The 21,341-nt window shown below is 44.1% G+C and overlaps 1 protein-coding gene across 8 annotated transcripts; it reads left to right on the top strand.

Annotated features, from left to right (window-relative positions):
- The first annotated feature begins 658 nt into the window (after window positions 1-658).
- Window positions 659-19,664, top strand: LOC132868734 (zinc finger protein 862-like). 8 transcript variants are annotated; one of them, XR_009650883.1, is made up of 9 exons: window positions 671-945; window positions 4,877-4,974; window positions 7,120-7,454; window positions 7,821-8,196; window positions 14,234-14,281; window positions 14,646-16,736; window positions 18,262-18,491; window positions 18,585-18,785; window positions 18,891-19,664. XR_009650883.1 is itself a non-coding variant. In XM_060901856.1 (3 exons), exons 2-3 carry the CDS (start codon window positions 18,620-18,622, stop codon window positions 19,382-19,384), a joined length of 660 nt encoding a protein of 219 aa, XP_060757839.1. In that variant the 5' UTR covers window positions 16,744-18,491; window positions 18,585-18,619; the 3' UTR covers window positions 19,385-19,543. The 8 variants fall into 8 exon arrangements, 1 of the variants encoding a protein (XP_060757839.1); XR_009650881.1 differs by having other exon boundaries at window positions 662-945; window positions 4,877-7,454; XR_009650884.1 differs by lacking the exon at window positions 4,877-4,974 and having other exon boundaries at window positions 670-945; window positions 7,030-7,454.
- Window positions 19,665-21,341: the final 1,677 nt, after the last annotated feature.

Below are 21,341 nucleotides of genomic sequence, written 5' to 3'. Positions count from 1 at the left end.
TCCTTGACCTGTGGTGTCCCCCAGGGGTCGATCCTTGAACCATTACTATTCAACCTTTATATGCTCCCACTTGGACAAATTATCAAGAACAACTCAATTTTGTATCACTGCTATGCAGATGACACCCAAATTTACTTTGCTCTATCACCTAATGATTATGCCCCCCTTAAATGTCTCTACCAGTGTATTGACCAAATCAACAACTGGATGTCACAAAATTTTCTTCAGCTGAACACAGATAAAACAGAAGTATTTGGGGAAAAAAGATGAAAGACTCAGGATTACCACTATTCTTGACACAAAGGGGATTAAAACAAAAGATATGGTTAAAAATCTTGGTGTTTTCATTGACAGCGAGCTAAACTTTGACAGTCATATGAAAGCAATCACTAAATCAGCATTTTATCACCTAAAAAACATTTCCAAACTAAGAGGACTTATGTCAAAAAATGATCTGGAAAAACTTATACAGTACATGCCTTCATCTCTAGTAGGGTTGACTACTGCAATGGCCTTTTCACAGGCCTGCCAAAAAAGACCATCAAACGACTTCAAGTGATTCAAAATGCAGCGGCTAGGGTTCTCACATGAACAAAAAGAACAGAGCACATTACTCCAATTCTAAGGTCCCTTCACTGGCTTCCAGTAAGCTACAGAATTGACTTTAAAGCATTGCTGCTGGTGTATAAATCTCTAAATGGTACAGGGCCCAATTACCTCTCTGATATGTTGCAGCGGCCTAACCCAATCAGATCTACCAGATTGCAGCAGCAAAATTTACTGGTAAAACCTGTTGTTAAAACAAAGTGTGGTGAAGCAGCTTTTAGCTACTATGCAGTACAGCTATGGAACCAACTCCCAGAGGACATCAAAAATGCTCCTGCTGTTGGCAGCTTCACATCTAGATTAAAGACCAAGTTGTTCTCAGATGCTTTCTGCTAACTGGTAAATGTCATTATCTTTACATGTTTTAAACTTTACTTAACTTTTACAGTCTTTGCATGTTTAAAACTTTACTTAACCTTTATTCTGCTGTTTTTTACTGAACTTTTACTTCATTTTATAATTTTATTTCTACTATTGTTTAATTCTTCTTATTTTTTTTCTCTCTTCTTCCCCCTTTATTTTATGTAATTTTATTTTCTATTGTTTACTGTTTTGCCTTTACCTCTGTAAAGCACATTGAACTGCCACTGTGTATGAAATGCGCTATATAAATAAACTTGCCTTGCCTTGCCCTTTGTCGGACCATAATTTTTTTCAATAGCCGCATTTATTATTATTATTATTATTATTATTATTATTATTAAGGATTCCGCGTGTGACCCTGGGTGATGCTTTTGCTGTACTAGAATAAAGTGTAGGGTGCTCCGGTTTCCCCCACAGTCCAAAGACATGCAGGTTAGGTTAACCGGTGACTCTAAATTGACCGTAGGTGTGAATGTGAATGGTTGTCTGTGTCTGTGTCAGCCCTGTGATGACCTGGCGACTTGTCCAGGGTGTACCCCGCCTTTCGCCCGTAGTCAGCTGGGATAGGCTCCAGCTTGCCTGCGACCCTGTAGAATAGGATAAAGAGGCTAGAGATAATGAGATGAGATGAGATGAGATAATGAGATGAGATGAGAATAAAGTGTAATTGCACATCCACTACAGTAGGTGGCAGTGGCGCTCTCATTGAACACACATTGATTTTATTTAGTTTTATATATTGTGCTCCTGACTTAATGTTGCTGATCAATTTGAATTTATTATTATTTATTGATTTTATTTAATTTTATTTTTCAGTATCAAATGGGGTGCGCCCCACTATTTGAAAAGGACCGAATTAGTCGGTTAAAAAATGTTTATAGTTTAAATAAGTTTTGTTTTTTAATTTTGCAAATTGCAAGCACTTTGATGGACTTTAAATGTTTTCTGTTACAGACTAAAAAACAATGTTAATAAAGTTATTCTTTGTTGTAAGTTGATCTATATTTATTTTTTCTTTTTTTGTTTTCTTTAATGTTAATAAGGATACAATGTTATAAGTCTTAACAAATTCATAGACAAATTATACTATTTATAGTCGCGGCGGAGAGTGGAGGGGCGCGAAATGTTTTCTTCTTCCCGGGGGGGGGTAACAGAAAAAACAGCTATGAGCCAAAACTGAACATGTGGCTCTCTTACTCTAACTGAACTACTGTAGTGGATCCTATGAAAGAACACCTGGCCTGTTTTAGCTCCCCACCCCCCAAGCCTGTCAGTGACACATCAATGTGCTTGTCACACCTAGGACCAGCAATAATCTGTTAACCACAACTGAGTATTATTATATCTTCCAGGAGAAAGTAAATAAATAAAATAATAACAATAACAATACAGCTGGTATACCAGTAATAGTCAGACATAGTGCACATTCTAACATAGAGACTCTGATGACATATACCGTCACAAATCCGTATATATAAACGTGCGTGTGCAGGGGTTAAATTGGGATTGGTTATGTGGGGGGGCTCTGCCTCGTACCCGCCCCTGCCCCCGCCGCCCTGCCCCAATATACTTTTTGGAAAATAACCCTCTAATTTGATAACCATATCATATTGCACAGAGATATACACCTTATCTGTGTGTTAGGCCTATGTGTGTCTTGTAGTGCCCCCCTACACATTATGGCAGTTTGAATGTAGATTGGTTGGCCAATGTAACAGATTGTACAGGTTGTTGTACATTGGTTTGAAGGAAATGATTAGTGGGGGGTCTGGGGGTCCTCCCCCAGAAGTTTTTTATTATCATACATGTTATTTGCTGAATTCTGGTGCATTTTAATAAGTTGTTAGCTGACTTTACAGAGGTAGGTTGAGCAATATCATGTTAAATCTTGTCACATGCCTACAGGTGAAAAATGTGAAGGAGAAATGTTCAGTGAGAAAATTTGAAGGCTTGCACAATCTTAAACCAAAACAGTTGATTTATTTTGGAGGATAAATGTTAAATATGCCAAAACACTGTCAGTCAAACTGTCAATCAAATATATTCATGCAGTGAATGCAACCAAATACAAACAACACTATAACATTGGAAGCATTTATTATTATTGTTATTATTATGTATTCAATTATTTATTTGGCATGTGGTGCTTTTTGTATTGTCTAGAACATACATAAGATGAGCATATTATAGCAGCAAAATAGAAGCACAATCATTTGAATGGAGCAAAACTTTTGCTGCATTCAAATGATTGTGCTTCTATTTTGCTGCTATAATATGCTCATCTTATGTATGTTTAGGCTCAACTTTTGGTCAATCTCAGTAGCTAACTTTAACTGACATCTCCCCCTTCCCCCTGGCTAATTTCTGTCGATAACTGGGGACTATGGAAATTGAACTCGCCAAATGCACAGACAGTTCGTTCAAGCACCTCTGATGGATTAGGATCGTATGCAGGTAAAAGAGGAGACGGTGTACGGAGAAAATTATAAACAAGTCACAACGCTGAAACACAAGCCCAAAAACCCGCAAACCACGACTTCTGATTTTTTTTTAAAGCGAGCTCACAAAAAAAGAAACCCCAAAGTCGCTTATAAAAAGCAGAATTGGCAACCCACGCAGTGTTCCAGAAACCAGAATCTCTGATCGCAAGTTCTGTTCTAAATAGCTTTGACAGGTCGTCTTGTTATCAGGAAAACTATGATCTATCTCATAAAAGTCATGGGTTTATTGATTAATAAAACGATATTTAATTATTCAGAACTGAAAATCGTGAAAAGGGTTTGTTGCTTTTGATGTGTGCGTGATCATATGCCATCCGCTCCGAGCTTATGTGCTGGGGCTCAGCCCCGGACAGCCCCGGCCCAATTTAACCCCTGTGCGTATGTATGGAAATTAACCACCCGCCAAATGCGGGTAAATATGTGTGCTGGCGGGGAAATTTTGTTAATGTACCCGCCACTGTGTCAGGTAAACAAAGTCGTACAATAGGTTCGTCTAATCAACGATAGTATTAACTCAGAGTAAGCATGTAGCCTTAACGCTCGCTTAGCTAATAATGTTTAGTTGTCATTGAGTGATGACAATGTGACTTCACGCAGCTGATTGATAGTATTCAAGTATATCCCAGGCCCTATATGTGCTAGTCAGAGTATCAATGTCCTACTCCACGGTGGGCCTTAGAAGCATAGGCTACCCAACTACATAGGTCACTATAAAGGCATACATATATTTGAATTAATATTTAATTAATTAATGGGCGGCAAGGTGGTGTAGTGGTTAGTGCTGTCGCCTCACAGCAAGAAGGTCTGGATTCGAGCCCTGTGGCTGACGAGGGCCTTTCTGTGCGGAGTTTGCATGTTCTCCCTGTGTCCGCGTGGGTTTCCTCCAGGTGCTCCGGTTTCCCCCACAGTCCAAAGACATGCAGGTTAGGTTAACTGGTGACTCTAAATTGACCGTAGGTGTGAATGTGAGTGTGAATGGTTGTCTGTGTCTATGTGTCAGCCCTGTGATGACCTGGCGACTTGTCCAGGGTGTACCCCGCCTTTCGCCCGTAGTCAGCTGGGATAGGCTCCAGCTTGCCTACGACCCTGTAGAACAGGATAAAGCAGCTAGAGATAATGAGATGAGATGAGATGAGACTGTGACTGGGGATTGTGGGATATGGTAGTGAACATGCGTATTACATGCAAAACGGTAAACAACACACTGGCCCCAGGAGCTCAATGGAGTGTCTCTCTGGACTTGTCATAGGCCTACTGTTGACTGAGAATGCTGTGTGCATAAATTGGATCTTCTGGATTTGATCGACAACTTCGCACAAAGTCGGAAAAATTCAATAACCTATGAGTTCATTATGGTGCACCAACACTAGTGTTTTTGTCCTCCATTTATGATGCGCCGTCACCAGGAATGGTAGGCTACACCATTCGTTCATCGGATTTGTCTACCATGTCTCCAACACTGGACAAGGAATTCAAACTGCAGTCTCACAACTACACAATGAAGGTAAGAAAAAACCTAGCTAACATTAACATAGACTATAATGGCAGGTGGATTACAGGATAGTGTAGGCTTCGAATGTGTACGGTGAGAGAGAGCGCGGGCAGCGCGAAAGAAAGGTAGCAGGCAACAGACGTGAAATCAACTGTCAGTCAGAAAGAAAATAGGTAAACGTGTGGAAAAATGTGGCGTTTTATATCAGGAGTGAAAAGGAGAGCTGAGAAGAGTGTACAGCATACAGGCCAAGAAGCGATACTTTAATGAGAGATGGCGAATAGCAGCTGATGGGGAGCGCAGACAGTGGCTTGTCTATGAGGAGGGGATGATGTTCTGCTCAGTGTGTCGACAATACGCATCAGAGACCCAGAGATTGAACAGCTTTATTGTTGGAACAAAAAAACTTAAACTAGAGGCCGTGAAAGACCACGAATCGTCAAAGTGCCATATCCACAATACCAAAATTGCTAACAGGAAATCGGCACCAGAAGAGAGCCAAGCCATGAAAACGCTCAATAGCCTAAAGGTAGCACAGCTGGAAAAAATGGCCTTGTTATTCCGCAATGCCCACGCCATAGCAAAGAAAAAAAGACCATTCAAAGATTATGAATGGCAGTGCACGTAAAGCCTAGGTCACAACCGAACGTACGATTTTTTGGCCGTGCGATTTTTGGCGTTTCCCAAATCACTGCGGTTTTTTTTTGTTCATGGAGAAAGATGCACGTTGGCCGTAAGTTTGTCTTGCAACCTGAAAAAAAATGTAAGTGCCCGTAGAGTTTGTTTGACATGACAAAGAACCTCTGCGGCCGGTCTGCGGCCAGTCCACGGCTCGAAAATCAGCACGTCACACGCGCGCCCTCCGTGCGTTTCACGCACGCCCTCCGTGCGTTTCTTGCGTTTTTTGCACGTAGACCGGCCGTAGGAGCATGCATGGCCGGTTGTGACCAAGGCTTAAGTGTTTGTTTACTCCATTGGTCAGTCAGTGTCTTCTCATTAGCTAACTAAGCGAGTTGCTAGCTATGCTATAGCAAAGAATATCTTTGGCTATAGTAAGTTGTTCAAGTTTTCATTTGGCATCTGTTTGAGATTTCAAGCTAGACTGTAAATGTTCAGGGCACAGCAGTTGTTTATACATGACGCTGTCAGAGTTTCCAGCTGCCCTGTAGCCCAGAACACTTCTCATCTCATTATCTCTAGCCACTTTATCCTGCTCTACAGGGTCGCAGGCAAGCTGGAGCCTATCCCAGCTGACTATGGGCAAAAGGCGGGGTACACCCTGGACAAGTCGCCAGGTCATCACAGGGCTGACAGACACAGACAACCATTCACACTCACATTCACACCTACGGTCAATTTAGAGTCATCAGTTAACCTAACCTGCATGTCTTTGGACTGTGGGGGAAACCAGAGCACCCGGAGGAAACCCACGCGGACATCGGGAGAACATGCAAACTCCACACAGAAAGGCCCTCGTCGCCGGCCACGGGGCTCTAACCCGGACCTTCTTGCTGTGAGGCGACAGCGCTAACCACTACACCACCATGCCACCCGCCCAGAACACTTCTAATGTTAAAACAAGATCTGAGGGGAAATTGATGCCTAACAGCTGAACTATCCCTAGACTAGGACTAGCTGCTACAAGCAGACATAGTTCTTCTTCTTCAGTCTTCAGGCCAGCTTCAGTCATAAACGACTATGCCAGGGAGGCAACAGTTCATCATCAATCATCATCATCTATAGGTGACAGGCGATTCCGCCATATTTTGAGTCTCTCCAGGTTAGCCTCTTTATCCACCCTAATACCGCACCTGAGACTTGCATGCCAAGTGTCACAATCAATGCATACAGATGTCCAGGTAGCAGGGTTTATTTGGAAGTCTCTCAGATCTCGTTGCAGAACATCCTTGTACAACCCCTGTACAAAATTCCCTGCCTTCTTCTGTGTAAATTCCTGTTGTTCTATGTAAAATACTTTGCCTTTAAGAAAATGCAGCACCGCCCCTTTAAGGAGCTGCGTTATATAAACAGGCACGGACGTTTCTCTTTCATGCCGTCGCATTCTAGGAGTCTCATGTCTCGTTTGAAGGTCTCTCGGTGCTGTTGTGCGTGAATGTCTCATCTCATTATCTGTAGCCGCTTTATCCTGTTCTACAGGGTCGCAGGCAACCTGGAGCCTATCCCAGCTGACTACGGGCGAAAGGCGGGGTACACCCTGGACAAGTCACCAGGTCATCACAGGGCCGACACAGACACAGACAACCATTCACACTCACATTCACACCTACGGTCAATTTAGAGTCACCAGTTAACCTAACCTGCATGTCTTTGGACTGTGGGGGAAACCGGAGCACCCGGAGGAAACCCACGCGGACAACATGCAAACTCCACACAGAAAGGCCCTCGCCGGCCCCGGGGCTCGAACCCAGGACCTTCTTGCTGTGAGGCGACAGCGCTAACCACTACACCACCGTGCCGCCCTGTGCGTGAATGTAAGTGCCCTTATTTTCCTTGTTAGACTTTATTTTGTTTGTATAGCCATTTATAAGTTTGTATTTCAGCCAGACAATCTTTCTTTGCCATTTGAAAATGTCTAGCATGTTCTGGGACTCAGCAATATTGTGTTAGCAATCCTACACCGTGTTTTATGTTTGCACATAATGGAGATAAGGCAGTACGAATTTCCTATGTTTTATGTGACATTTTAGTACTGTTAATCACCATATCTTTATTACTGTGTGTTCAGTACATTTCTTGCAATTATTACCTTCAAATAGTGTTAAATAGGACATGTTTATGGGAATAACTTTAGCATTCTCATGTTAAGTATTTTCCCTTTATTTCTTTCTTTGTCTTAGAAACCACAACTTTTGTCACAACATAACTTCAGAACCTTTGACATAGATGTGTATATATGCACAGAGACAATTAATAAATGGCACGATACAACCTCTAGAACAGCTGCGTTCTTTCTGACCGAAGAATTAGGCCAGCGGGTGTACGACCAGTACTTTCCTCATTATATCCTACAAAGTTGGTCCTTCGAGCCGGATTGTACACCAGCTGCGTCATGGCTGCTTCTAGAGATGTCCAGGGTGAAGCACATCAGCCTGATCCTCGCCCCAGTCGGAGAAGACAACCTCCAGCTTACCTAGAGGACTGTGCTCAGCCACCCTCGCCAGTCATCCCCCTTCAGGCCACACATGCGATCAACAGGGCATGCAACACATGCAGGTCAGAGCAACATTTCTTTCCCATCTGAGGGAGCTACCGCTGCTAGAGCCTCTGCATTAGATCGACTAGAGGAGAGATGGAGAAGTTTAAGCACTGAAATGGAACAGCTTACTGTGGAAATGGAGAATGCAAAGCGTGCCTCTTATCCGTTAAGTACAACCCCGATTCCAAAAAAGTTGGGACAAAGTACAAATTGTAAATAAAAACGGAATGCAATGATGTGGAAGTTTCAAAATTCCATATTTTATTCAGAATAGAACATAGATGACATATCAAATGTTTAAACTGAGAAAATGTATCATTTAAAGAGAAAAATTAGGTGATTTTTAAATTTCATGACAACACATCTCAAAGTTGGGACAAGGCCATGTTTCCCACTGTGAGACATCCCCTTTTCTCTTTACAACAGTCTGTAAACATCTGGGGACTGAGGAGACAAGTTGCTCAAGTTTAGGGATAGGAATGTTAACCCATTCTTGTCTAATGTAGGATTCTAGTTGCTCAACTGTCTTAGGTCTTTTTTGTCGTATCTTCCGTTTTATGATGCGCCAAATGTTTTCTATGGGTGAAAGATCTGGACTGCAGGCTGGCCAGTTCAGTACCCGGACCCTTCTTCTACGCAGCCATGATGCTGTAATTGATGCAGTATGTGGTTTGGCATTGTCATGTTGGAAAATGCAAGGTCTTCCCTGAAAGAGACGTCGTCTGGATGGGAGCATATGTTGCTCTAGAACCTGGATATACCTTTCAGCATTGATGGTGTCTTTCCAGATGTGTAAGCTGCCCATGCCACATGCACTAATGCAACCCCATACCATCAGAGATGCAGGCTTCTGAACTGAGCGCTAATAACAACTTGGGTCGTCCTTCTCCTCTTTAGTCCGAATGGCATGGCGTCCCTGATTTCCATAAAGAACTTCAAATTTTGATTTGTCTGACCACAGAACAGTTTTCCACTTTGCCACAGTCAATTTTAAATAAGCCTTGGCCCAGAGAAGACATCTGCGCTTCTGGATCGTGTTTAGATACGGCTTCTTCTTTGAACTATAGAGTTTTAGCTGGCAACGGCGGATGGCACGGTGAATTGTGTTCACAGATAATGTTCTCTGGAAATATTCCTGAGCCCATTTTGTGATTTTCCAATACAGAAGCATGCCTGTATGTGATGCGGTGCCGTCTAAGGGCCCAAAGATCACGGGCACCCAGTATGGTTTTCCAGCCTTGACCCTTACGCACAGATTCTTCCAGATTCTCTGAATCTTTTGATGATATGCACTGTAGATGATATGTTCAAACTCTTTGCAATTTTACACTGTCGAACTCCTTTCTGATATTGCTCCACTATTTGTCGGCGCAGAATTAGGGGGATTGGTGATCCTCTTCCCATCTTTACTTCTGAGAGCTGCTGCCACTCCAAGATGCTCTTTTTATCCCCAGTCATGTTAATGACCTATTGCCAATTGACCTAATGAGTTGCAATTTGGTCCTCCAGCTGTTCCTTTTTTGTACCTTTAACTTTTCCAGCCTCTTATTGCCCCTGTCCCAACTTTTTTGAGATGTGTTGCTGTCATGAAATTTCAAATGAGCCAATATTTGGCATGAAATTTCAAAATGTCTCACTTTTGACATTTGATATGTTGTCTATGTTCTATTGTGAATACAATATCAGTTTTTGAGATTTGTAAATTATTGCATTCCGTTTTTATTTACAATTTGTACTTTGTCCCAACTTTTTTGGAATTGGGGTTGTACAATGAGCTTTTCTCATGAGCATCCAAGATCAACCTCTCCTTATCAGCAGTATAGTAGCAGTTTGCCACATTCATTTGGCCATGCACCGGTCACTACTACCCACACTGGAGACAGGCCTCCCTCAGATTACATGTTAGCTCCCCAAACATTATGGACCAAATCCCCTAGTCACACTTATGTGCAAGAGTTGAATCCATTCTTGTCTCAGCCACTCATTCAATCCACTTCATCAGTGCTTCAAGGATCAGCTTCCAGAGTAGGATCCTGGTTAGATATGACAGAACATCATAGGCCTCCATCATAGGCCTCTGGTGACAATGGTAGGCCTGACCAAGCATGCAGCGAGTGTTCCATCAGATGGCACTTCTACACCAGCATCTTATGGTTCACCAGAGAGGGCATCCATAGGGCACTACCCCACGGCATCTCTGGCGTCACCTCTGCCAGGCCAGCCAGCGCCCGCGTCACCTCTGCCAGGCCAGCCAGCGCCCGCGTCACCTCTGCCAGGCCAGCCAGCGCCCGCGTCACCTCTGCCAGGCCAGCCAGCGCCCGCGTCACCTCTGCCAGGCCAGCCAGCGCCCGCCAGTGCAGCTACCTGCTGGGCCTTGGTATCCACCTTATGGGATACCACTACCACAACCTGGGCATTATCCTTGGTACCCACCTTATGGGATACCACTACCACAACCTGGGCATTATCCTTGGTACCCATACCATGTGCTTCAACCTGCAGCCTACCCTGCAGCCAATACAGGAGCACCTAATTTGATGGAGATGGCCATCTCTTCATCCTATGGGATACCGAAGCCTAAATTGGTTGCATTCTCATCAGGCAAAGAGTGACTTTATTCTCCTGAAAAAAGGTCTGGACACAGTCTTAGGGCCTCACCAACATCTGACAGAGGATTATAAGTTTCAAGTTCTCCTTGACCTTGTGAAACTTCCTGCAGTTTATCAGATAGCTAAGAGGCATCTTAACAGTCCACAGCCCTACAGCGCTGCGATGCAGGCTCTGGAGCAACAGTACGGCCAGCCACAATCCCTCATACAGAGTGAGCTGAAGGCCCTCCAGCAAGCTCCAGCTGTCCGGATGGGTGATGCCCAAGCACTTGAAGATTTCAGCATAGCAGTTAGCTCACTAGTGGGAATGCTACAGTCGACAAGTGGGCCAGCCAGGTACAAGCTGCAGTGTGGTTTGCATGTTGACATCCTGCTTAGCAAACTTCCTATGAGCTACAGAGATTCCTTTGTAGAACACTGCTTGAAGCGAGGCATCATCGCCAGTGGGTCTGCTACGACTTACACTTTGATTGACCTGGCGTCCTAGCTGGAAATTAAGTCTCAAACCCTACAAATCTCAACGAGCCGCTGAAGGCATTCAGGGAGAGCCTGCACGTCGAGATACCAGGTCTTCCAAACAGACAAAAGTGAAGTCATCCACTGTGTTGCTAAACACTGCTGCTACACTGAAGGCAACTGCACCTTCCACATCGCCAAAACACAAGCGTGAGTGATTCAAGCCCTTTTGCCCATATTGCAAGTCCAACGAGCACTACCTGAGTGGATGTTCAGAATTCACCAGCATGAATACATCTCAGAAGTCAGATTGGATAAAGGAACAGAACCGCTGCTGGAGGTGTGGTAGAGGGCGTAAACCCGACAAGTGCACTCTGAAGAAGCCTTGTGTTTCCTGTGGAGAGCAGCACCTATTGACTTTGCATGAGGTCGCATCTACGCAACAGCCTGGTGTCCTTACCGTCAGCACTGTATCCACAGTTGTTTACCTGGATCAAGCAAGTCACTCACACCGAGTGATGCTCAAAGTTGTCCCTGTTCGCTTGCGCAATGGGAACAAGATCCTGGATGCCCTGCTTGATGATGGGTCTGAAAGGACGATCATACTTCCCACTGCAGTTGACAAGCTTGGCCTGAAGAGGGAGTGTGAGTTCCTAACTTTGAGAACTGTCCAGCAAGACATAGTGCACCTGAAAGGAGCCTTGGTGACACTTGAGGTATCAACCAGGTCGAACTTGGGCATCAGACACAAGCTCAAGAATGTATTCACTGCTTCAGAGCTGAGCCTTGCTGAACAGTCCTGCCCAGCTGATGTCCTGAAGAGGAAATACCACTACCTGAGGGATGTTCCAGTCAAGCCTTTCCACAAAGCTAAGCCGATGATCCTCATTGGGTTGGACAATGCACGTTTGATCACTGCCATATGTCCAGTCCGCATGGGCTCACCTGGCTCTCCTGTTGCTGTATGCACAAAGCTGTGATGGGCCATCCAAGGGCCTGTGATGTTCCTGCAACAGCCCTGTCATTAGAGTTCATGCCTACACACCACCTTCCTGTCGCCCACTCAAGAGCTACAACACAATGTGGAGAAATTATGGCAACTTGACACTCTGCCTCGTTGCAATGAGAAAGAGATCACATGCTCAAAGCAGGACAGCTCCGCACTTGCTCTGTTGGAAAGTGACACGGTATGGATCAATGTGGATAGTGTGGAGAGATACGCGACACCTTTCCTGTGGAAAAAGGACCATACCTTACTCCAAGCATCAAATTCTGCTGTGATTCCTCTCCTATGAAGGGCTGAGAGACGGCTGTTGCACAACCCTGAGCAGGCTACCATCTACAACGGAGAAATACACAAGCTGGAGACCTGGGAGGACCTCCTACTTACCACGCATCAGGCTGTTCACAGGGCAGCTTCCACACCCCCAAGCGCCTCTGAACGCATTGCAGCCAAACTGGCTCTCCTACAGAGAACAGTTAGAGAGCTTCCCAGAGGAGGTGACAGCTCTCAAAGCTGGAAAGGCCATACCAACCAATAGCCGACTGAGCTCACTCTCACCAATGCTCGACCAACTTGGACTGCTAAGAGTTGGTGGGAGGCTTCGCAAGGCTGAGGATCTAGAGGACAACACTCTTCATCCTATTGTACTATCCCCTGATCACATGGTCACACGCCTACTGATTAGAGACTATGACAATCCTCTCCTTCATCCTGGACCAGAGAGAGTCTATGCAGAGGTCCGAAGATCGTATTGGATACTGCGTGGACGTCAAGCCATCCGTAAGCATCAGAGGCAGTGTACAGAGTGTTGCAAGTGGCACAAGAAACCGGGGATTCCCCAAATGGCCGATTTACCCTCTGCACGACTTCGTTTGAATAAGCCTCCTTTCTGGTCCACAGGGGTTGATTTGTTTTGGCCCCTATGCAGTCAAACTAGGCAGAAGACAGGAGAAAAGGTGGGGCATCATATTTAAGTGCCTGACTACAAGGTGTGTCCACTTAGACCTCCTTTGCCATATGGACAGTGACTCTTTCCTCCTTGCCCTACGGAGGTTTGTAGCAAGACGGGGAAAGCCATTTGAGATTCTTTGTGACCAGGGCACTAACTTCTGAGGGGGAGACAGAACTCAAGGAAGCCTTTGCTCAACTTGAACCTTCCCTGAGGGAGCAGCTCGCTGGACAAAGCATCTCCTTCAGATACAATCCACCTCATGCACCTCATTTTGGAGGAGCGTGGGAAAGAGAGACAAAGTCTGTCAAGGCTTCTCTCCAGGTTGTGCTACGCGACCAAATTGTTCCAGAGGAGGTCCTTGCCACCGTGGAGGTGGAAGGGATTCTTAATTCAAAACCTCCTGGGCTATGTGTCATCAGATGTGGCAGACCCGGACCCGATCACACCAAACCTACTCCTTATGGGGCGGCGGGATGCCTCTCTGCCACAGGCCTTGTATGGGCCTGAAGCTCTGCTGGGACGACGACTCTACCGACACAGCCAGGTCATCGCCGACCACTTCTGGAACCAGTTCATTCGGAGATACCTTCCCAACCTTCAACTGCGACAGAAGTGGAAGGGTTCATCAGAAGACCTAAAGGTTGAACAGGTTGTCCTGGTAATGGACAGTCAGCTGCCAAGAGTTATGTGGCCAGTAAGGTCATTACTAGTGATGACGGTAAAGTCCGGACTGCTGCAGTGGACATTAAAGGTAGCACCTACCTACGACCTGTGGCCAAGCTAATTGAGTTACCTGAAATGCCCAGTGATGTAGCTGATTAATGTAGTAACTGATGGGCAGTTAATTTATGTTGTTTACAAATTTACTAAGTAAATTTGGGGGCGGCTGTATAAAATTCCCTGCCTTCTTCTGTGTAAATTCCTGTTCTATGTAAAATACTTTTGCCTTTTAAGAAAATGCGGCACCGCCCCTTTAAGGAGCTGCGTTATATAAACAGGCACTGACGGTTCTCTTTCATGCCATTGCATTCTAGGAGTCTCATGTCTCGTTTGAAGGTCTCTTGGTGCTGTTGTGCGTAAATGTAAGTGCCCTTATTTTCCTTGTTAAACTTTTTGTTTGTATAGCCATTTATAAGTTTGTATTTCAGCCAGACAATCTTTCTTTGCCATTTGAAAATGTCTAGCATGTTCTGGGACTCAGCAATATTGTGTTAGCAATCCGACACCGTGTTTTATGTTTGCACATAATGGAGATAAGGCAGTATGAATTTCCTATGTTTTATGACATTTTAGTACTGTTAATCACCATATCTTTATTACTGTGTGTTCAGTACATTTCTTGCAATTATTACCTTCAAATAGTGTTAAATAGGACATGTTTGTTATGGGAATAACTTTAGCATTCTCATGTTAAGTATTTTCCCTTTATTTCTTTCTTTGTCTTAGAAACCACAACTTTTGTCACAACACAACTTCAGAACCTTTGACACAGATGATTATATGCACAGAGACAATTAATAAATGGCAAGATACAACCTCTAGAACAGCTGCGTTCTTTCTGACTGAAGAATTAGGCCAGCAGGTGTACGACCAGTACTTTCCTCATTATATCCTACAACCCCAATAACAAAAAAGTTGGGACAAAGTACAAATTGTAAATAAAAACGGAATGCAATAATGTACAAATCTCAAACCGATATTGTATTCACAATAGAACATAGACAACATATCAAATGTCGAAAGTGAGACATTTTGAAATTTCATGCCAAATATTGGCTCATTTGAAATTTCATGACAGCAACACATCTCAAAAGTTGGGACAGTGGCAATAAGAGGCTGGAAAAGTTAAAGGTACAAAAAAGGAACAGCTGGAGGACCAAATTGCAACTCATTAGGTCAATTGGCAATAGGTCATTAACATGACTGGTATAAAAAGCATCTTGGAGTGGCAGCAGCTCTCAGAAGTAAAGATGGGAAGAGGATCACAAATCCCCCTAATTCTGCACCGACAAATAGTGGAGCAATATCAGAAAGGAGTTCGACAGTGTAAAATTGCAAAGAGTTTGAACATATCATCTACAGTGCATAATATCAAAAGATTCAGAGAATCTGGAAGAATCTCTGTGCGTAAGGGTCAAGGCCGGAAAACCATACTAGGTGCCCGTGATCTTCGGGCCCTTAGACGGCACTGCATCACATACAGGCATGCTTCTGTATTGGAAATCACAAAATGGGCTCAGGAATATTTCCAGAGAACATTATCTGTGAACACAATTCACCGTGCCATCCGCCATTGCCAGCTAAAACTCTATAGTTCAAAGAAGAAGCCGTATCTAAACATGATCCAGAAGCGCAGACGTCTTCTCTGGGCCAAGGCTCATTTAAAATGGACTGTGGCAAAGTGGAAAACTGTTCTGTGGTCAGACGAATCAAAATGTGAAGTTCTTTATGGAAATCAGGGATGCCGTGTCCTTCCGACTAAAGAGGAGAAGGACGACCCAAGTTGTTATCAGCGCTCAGTTCAGAAGCCTGCATCTCTGATGGTATGGGGTTGCATTTGTTTGTGTGTGTGGGGGGCATGGGCAGCTTACTCATCTGGAAAAACACCATCAATGCTGAAAGGTATATCCAGGTTCGAGAGCAACATATGCTCCCATCCAGAGGACGTCTCTTTCAGGGAAGACCTTGCATTTTCCAACATGACAATGCCAAACCACATACTGCATCAATTACAGCATCATGGCTGCGTAGAAGGGTCCGGGTACTGAACTGGCCAGCCTGCAGTCCAGATTTTTTATCCATAGAAAATATTTGGCGCATCATAAAACGGAAGATACGACAAAAAAGACCTAAGACAGTTGAGCAACTAGAATCCTACATTAGACAAGAATGGGTTAACATTCCTATCCCTAAACTTGAGCAACTTGTCTCCTCAGTCCCCAGACGTTTTACAGACTGTTGTAAAGAGAAGGGGGGGATGTCTCAAAGTGGTAAACATGGCCTTGTCCCAACTTTTGAGATGTATTGCTGTCATGAAATTTAAAATCACCTAATTTTTCTCTTTACATGATACATTTTCTGAGTTTAAACATTTGATATGTCATCTATGTTCTATTCTGAATAAAATATGGAATTTTGAAACTTCCACATTGCATTCCATTTTTATTTACAATTTGTACTTTGTCCCAACTTTTTTGGAATCGGGGTTGTACCTAAGGCGAGGTCGACCTTGATCCATCTTTGAGAACACTATGGAGAATGCACCGAGGTAGGTGAGATTTTGGCATTCTGTGGACATGCCCAGCCCACTTGAGTCTAATGGATTTCAGGATGCATGATGGAGGGCTGGAACCTGTGATGCGAAAAAGGTCCTCGTTGGTAATCTTGTCTTTCCAAGTGACACCAAGTATAGATCTTAAAGATCTTGTGTGAAAAGCACTGAGTCGCTGTTCTTGATGGCGATAAGTTGTCCAGCACGAAGAGCCGTACAGAAGTATGCTCAAAACACAAGCTTCGTATACTCTTTTGGTCTTGATGGTAAGTTTCCTATTTCTAAATAGAACATAGTTCTATTTAAATAGCTTTTTTTAGTTCTATTTAATAACCATTTCTAAATAGAACATAGTTCTAGAACAGTGATAATTGACGGCCACCAAGGTTAGAGCGTGTGAGATGGGATGCTCTCTGTCACTAACAGAGAGAAACATATATCTTTTTCCGCTGAAGGCGCTTATCGCTCTGAACGGTGGAGCTGATAGGATTTAATAATAATCTATATTCTTTTGATCCCGTGAGGGGAAATTTAGTCTCTGCATTTAAATTGGAATTAGTGAAATATACAGCACACTCGTGGGCATTTAAGCCATGGTCTACTGGTCAGGAATCGAACCAGCAACCCTTCGGTGGCTAGCCCAAAGCCCTAACCAGTAGGCCACGGCTGCTTTAAGTTTTAAAATTTGGTGCTGCCAGCGTAAAAAAACAATAAAACCACACATTTGGTGGACACGGGCCCTAATCAAATTTGACTAAATTAGCTACTATATTGGCTAAGAGATGGCTTTCTTGTCGATACAAACAGCAGACAGGCTTTCTGTCAAAAAAGATGCCAAATGTATGTTTTAGGCTACATTATTCTGGATAACAATGAAAGATATTCACTAGCATCTGTAGCAAATTGTATCATTCATTATTTCTTTTCATTGTGTTCTAGGTTAGACAAGAAAAAGGGCATAAACATAGGCAACACCTATATCAACAGAAAGCAAGCCAGAGTGTTTATTAAACACATAGCTGCAGTCTAGAGGGCAACCCTACGGTCCAAGGTGGCAGAGGCCAAATTTCTGTCAGTCTTGTCAGATGGGTCAACAGACTCAGCTGTCCTGGAGCAGGAGATTGTGTATACATGGTTCTGTAATGGAGGAAAGGTAGAGGTCCACTTTGCTGGCATCCAGGATGTGGAGAAGGCAGATGGAGAGGGTATAGGCCAAGCCATAGATGCTATGATGCAGAGGGTCAGTGAAGAGTGGCAGACAAAGTTGGTGGGCTGTTGTACTGATGGAGCCTCTGTAATGACAGGGGCACACAAGGGAGTTGTCGCCAGGCTGAGGGGGACCAATAAACGTCCTTGGGATGCACTGTATGGCCCATCAGCTAGAGCTAGCTTTCAAGGACGCAGTCCAGAAGTGTGCTTTGGCCAGACAACTTGAAGATCATTTGTCAGGCCTCAATAAATTTTATCGTTAAAGTGCACAAAATAGGGCCAACCTTAAGCGCTGCTTCTCAATGATGGGCCAGACACCCCTCATACCCACCAGGGTTGGTGGCACCAGGTGGGTTTCCCACCTCCTCAGGGCTGTGGATCAGTACCTTAGAGGCTATAAAGGAGTAACAAGTCACCTAGAGGAGATACAGTAAATTATACTGTAGAGCAGATTTTTTAAAAAAAAATAGCCCAGGTATCTGTGATGCATAGGCCCAGTGAAATGTAATGACTGACTTTTTTTTTTTTTTCCCCAAAAGCTCAGTGAACTAAAACTCCTGCTTGACTTAATTTTGTGCATAGGTTAAGTTATCCAATGTGGGAGGTGTAAAAGCAACACAACAGAACAAAGCGTGTGGCTACTTAAAAACCTGCCGGGACCCAGTAGCTCTCATGTTCTGCAACTTCATGCATGATTGCCTGACTCAACTCAGTTGCCTCTCCAAGACAGTTCAAGCATCAGATGTCACAGTAGCTGAAGTCCACAACTGCCTGGCCACCACCCAGACTATACTCACAAAATATAAAACTAGGTAAGTAGGATAACATCCAAGAAATAACTGAAAATGTGTCTATTTGTTATGTATTTACTAAATATCTTGCCTAATATGACCTCTGTGCCACAGGTCTAGCCCCAAGCTGAAAGCTTACGTGGACCAGCATGAGTGATGACAACACTGTAGACTGTGTCATGAGGGCAAAGTCATTGCTACTGGACAAGCTCTGCCAGAGTCTCCAAACAAGATTTTCTGATATGAGCATGAGCATCCTCCAGGCTACTGAGTTGGTTAATCTAAAGAGTTGGCCCGATGCAGAGAATTCTGAAGGTATGGAGAGAATTACAAAATATAATTTATTCAGAGATTCTTGAAAGCATATCACTTCATACAAAGTATCAGTATTCTATATGTCTATTCTATCTGTTTCTCCAGAATTTGGTGAATCTGAAGTGGAGGTATTGACAGGTCACTTCCAAGATGTCCTCACATCCTCCGGGGTTGCAGTTGACCATATCCCTGACCAGTGGACTGTGCTGAAGACACACCTCTATGAGACGGGAGAGTTTTGGCAGAAGACCTGGCCAGAGATCAACAGAACTTTGAAACACCGGTGTCCTGACATGCTGAGCTTGATTGACCTCATTCTCACTCTACCAGCATTGACAGCAGACTGCGAAAGAGGGTTCAGTCAGATGAAGCTGGCCAAGACTGACTGGAGGTCCCGACTTACAACATCTAGTCTCTGTGACCTACTGGTCGTCCAGCTCTCAAGCCCATCCATAGATGACTTTGACCCCAACCCTGCTGTCCAACTGTGGCATCAGGCCAGTATCCGCACTCAACGACCAGACTTCATGGAGGGGAGGAGGAGCACTCAAGATTGTTCCTCATCTGATTCCTCAGAATCTGATTCTGATGAGGATTGACTGTATGTCTATATAGTTTGGTTTTATGGTTTGTTTGTTACTGTCACCTTTAATTTAGTCAGCATGCTTGAACATGGTATGTTTTGTCAATGTTCATATTTTCCTTGAGGCTTAAAATATTTAAATGCTTAAAATCTTAACTTTAATAAACATGACTTAACATGGTAGATCCTTGTGTATTGTTTTTCATAGGCAGTTAGAGTGAAACATTTGCAAGTGGGTCATTGAGGTTGATGGATAATTGTTCTGTCATACTGTAGTAAGGACTAGGGGTTGGGGAGCAGGCTTTTCTATAAAGTAACTTGGATGATATGATACAATTTGTTTTCTTTGTATGAGTCTAGAGCAGGGCGGCACGGTGGTGTAGTGGTTAGCGCTGTCGCCTCACAGCAAGAAGGTCCAGGTTTGAGCCCCGTGGCCGGCGAGGGCCTTTCTGTGCAGAGTTTGCATGTTCTCCCTGTGTCTGTGTGGGTTTCCTCCGGGTGCTCCGGTTTCCCCCACAGTCCAAAGACATGCAGGTTAGGTTAACTGGTGACTCTAAATTGACCGTAGGTGTGAATGTGAGTGTGAATGGTTGTATGTGTCAGCCCTGTGATGACCTGGTGACTTGTCCTGGGTGTACCCCGCCTTTCGCCCGTAGTCAGCTGGGATAGGCTCCAGCTTGCCTGCGACCCTGTAGAACAGGATAAAGTGGCTAGAGATGATATGAATGAGTCTAGAGCAGTTGAATGCAGTTGGCTCTTCCATTATTGCTGTTTCTTCCATGTTTTTTTGATGTGTTCTAGAAACGGCACTAAAAATTAGCTTCAAAGCCACAAAATGCAACTTTGATGGAAAAAAATATATATATATATATATAATAAAAAATAAATTGCTTACCTCTCTTCACGTCGAAAGAAGGAGGAAAGTTTCGCTTGTTTTGACATGGCGAATTATTAACACGAGGAAATACTCATAATTCGTAACTAAAAAGACTGGAGCTACACTGGCAGCTTGCCTATGCTTTCTAGTGCGATCGTGTTGCACTTGCGCAGAACGGTGTCAGTCCTGTGCGCCTTGGCTTGTGCACCTGAAGGTGTGCCTTGGGCTGTGCGCGCACCTAACGAGCTCTGGCACGTGTGCTGTTAACAAAGAACACCTGTCTTTTAATCAATGAACTATGTTTGGGCTATTTAAGGACCGCACCCATGCAAGGACGATGCGAAATATTACACTGCGTCTAGTGTGCCTTACTGAGCCTTGTTTCCTGTCCCTGTTGACTGCCTGGTTTTTCGACTCCTGTTTCTCGTCCCTTGATCTTGTATAGTTTTACCTCTGATATTCTGTCCGCGCCTCGATTGACCTCCTGCCTGTTTCCTCGATTATGACTTTGCTTGCCGCTTCGGACTGTTTACCTGTTGTGTGCATTTCATGCACTTTATGCTCATATCACACTGTATTATTTAACATATCTGCATTTACATCCGCCTCTCCTGCACACACTCTGACAAACTGGGTTTTTGCACCCAAACCACAGGAAGTCCATACAAGGTTATAGAAACCCTAATGAGGCTGATATGACAATCTAGTTTTTAAAAAAAAAAAAAAAGTCAGAAAAATTACAGTGGGCACTTTTCTAATATTCTTATGCAGCTACTGAAAAAATATATGGTCCGACAAAGGGGGGGGGTCACAGGCACCCCAGGACCCCCCCCCCCCCCCCCCCCCCCCACTATGCCCCTGATGTCCATTAAGAGTCCCCTTCCGACACTCAGCCCGGATACTCAATCCTGCGCTGCGAGGAAAGCAACTGCCGCGTCTGGCGAAGTGAAGGTGTGGGACCTGTTGTTTGCGGAGACTTTAAGGGTCACTGGATACAGCATGGAATATGACATCCCCCACTCTTGGAACTGTTTATTCACTGTGTCAAACTTCCTACGCTGCTGAAGCATGTCTTGAGAAAGATCCTGGAAGAAAG

This window comes from Neoarius graeffei, chromosome 20 (genome assembly GCF_027579695.1).
Source record: "Neoarius graeffei isolate fNeoGra1 chromosome 20, fNeoGra1.pri, whole genome shotgun sequence".
NCBI classification, from domain to species: Eukaryota; Metazoa; Chordata; class Actinopteri; order Siluriformes; family Ariidae; genus Neoarius; species Neoarius graeffei.
Note: the sequence above shows the minus strand (reverse complement) of the source record. Positions and strands in the feature narration are given on the sequence as shown.

Coding starts and splice junctions, on each gene's coding strand:
- LOC132868734 (XM_060901856.1), top strand. CDS start 18,620: ATGAGTGATGACAACACTGTAGACTGTGTCATGAGGGCAAAGTCATTG. Junction 18,786..18,890: donor CGATGCAGAGAATTCTGAAG/GTATGGAGAGAA, acceptor CTGTTTCTCCAG/AATTTGGTGAATCTGAAGTG.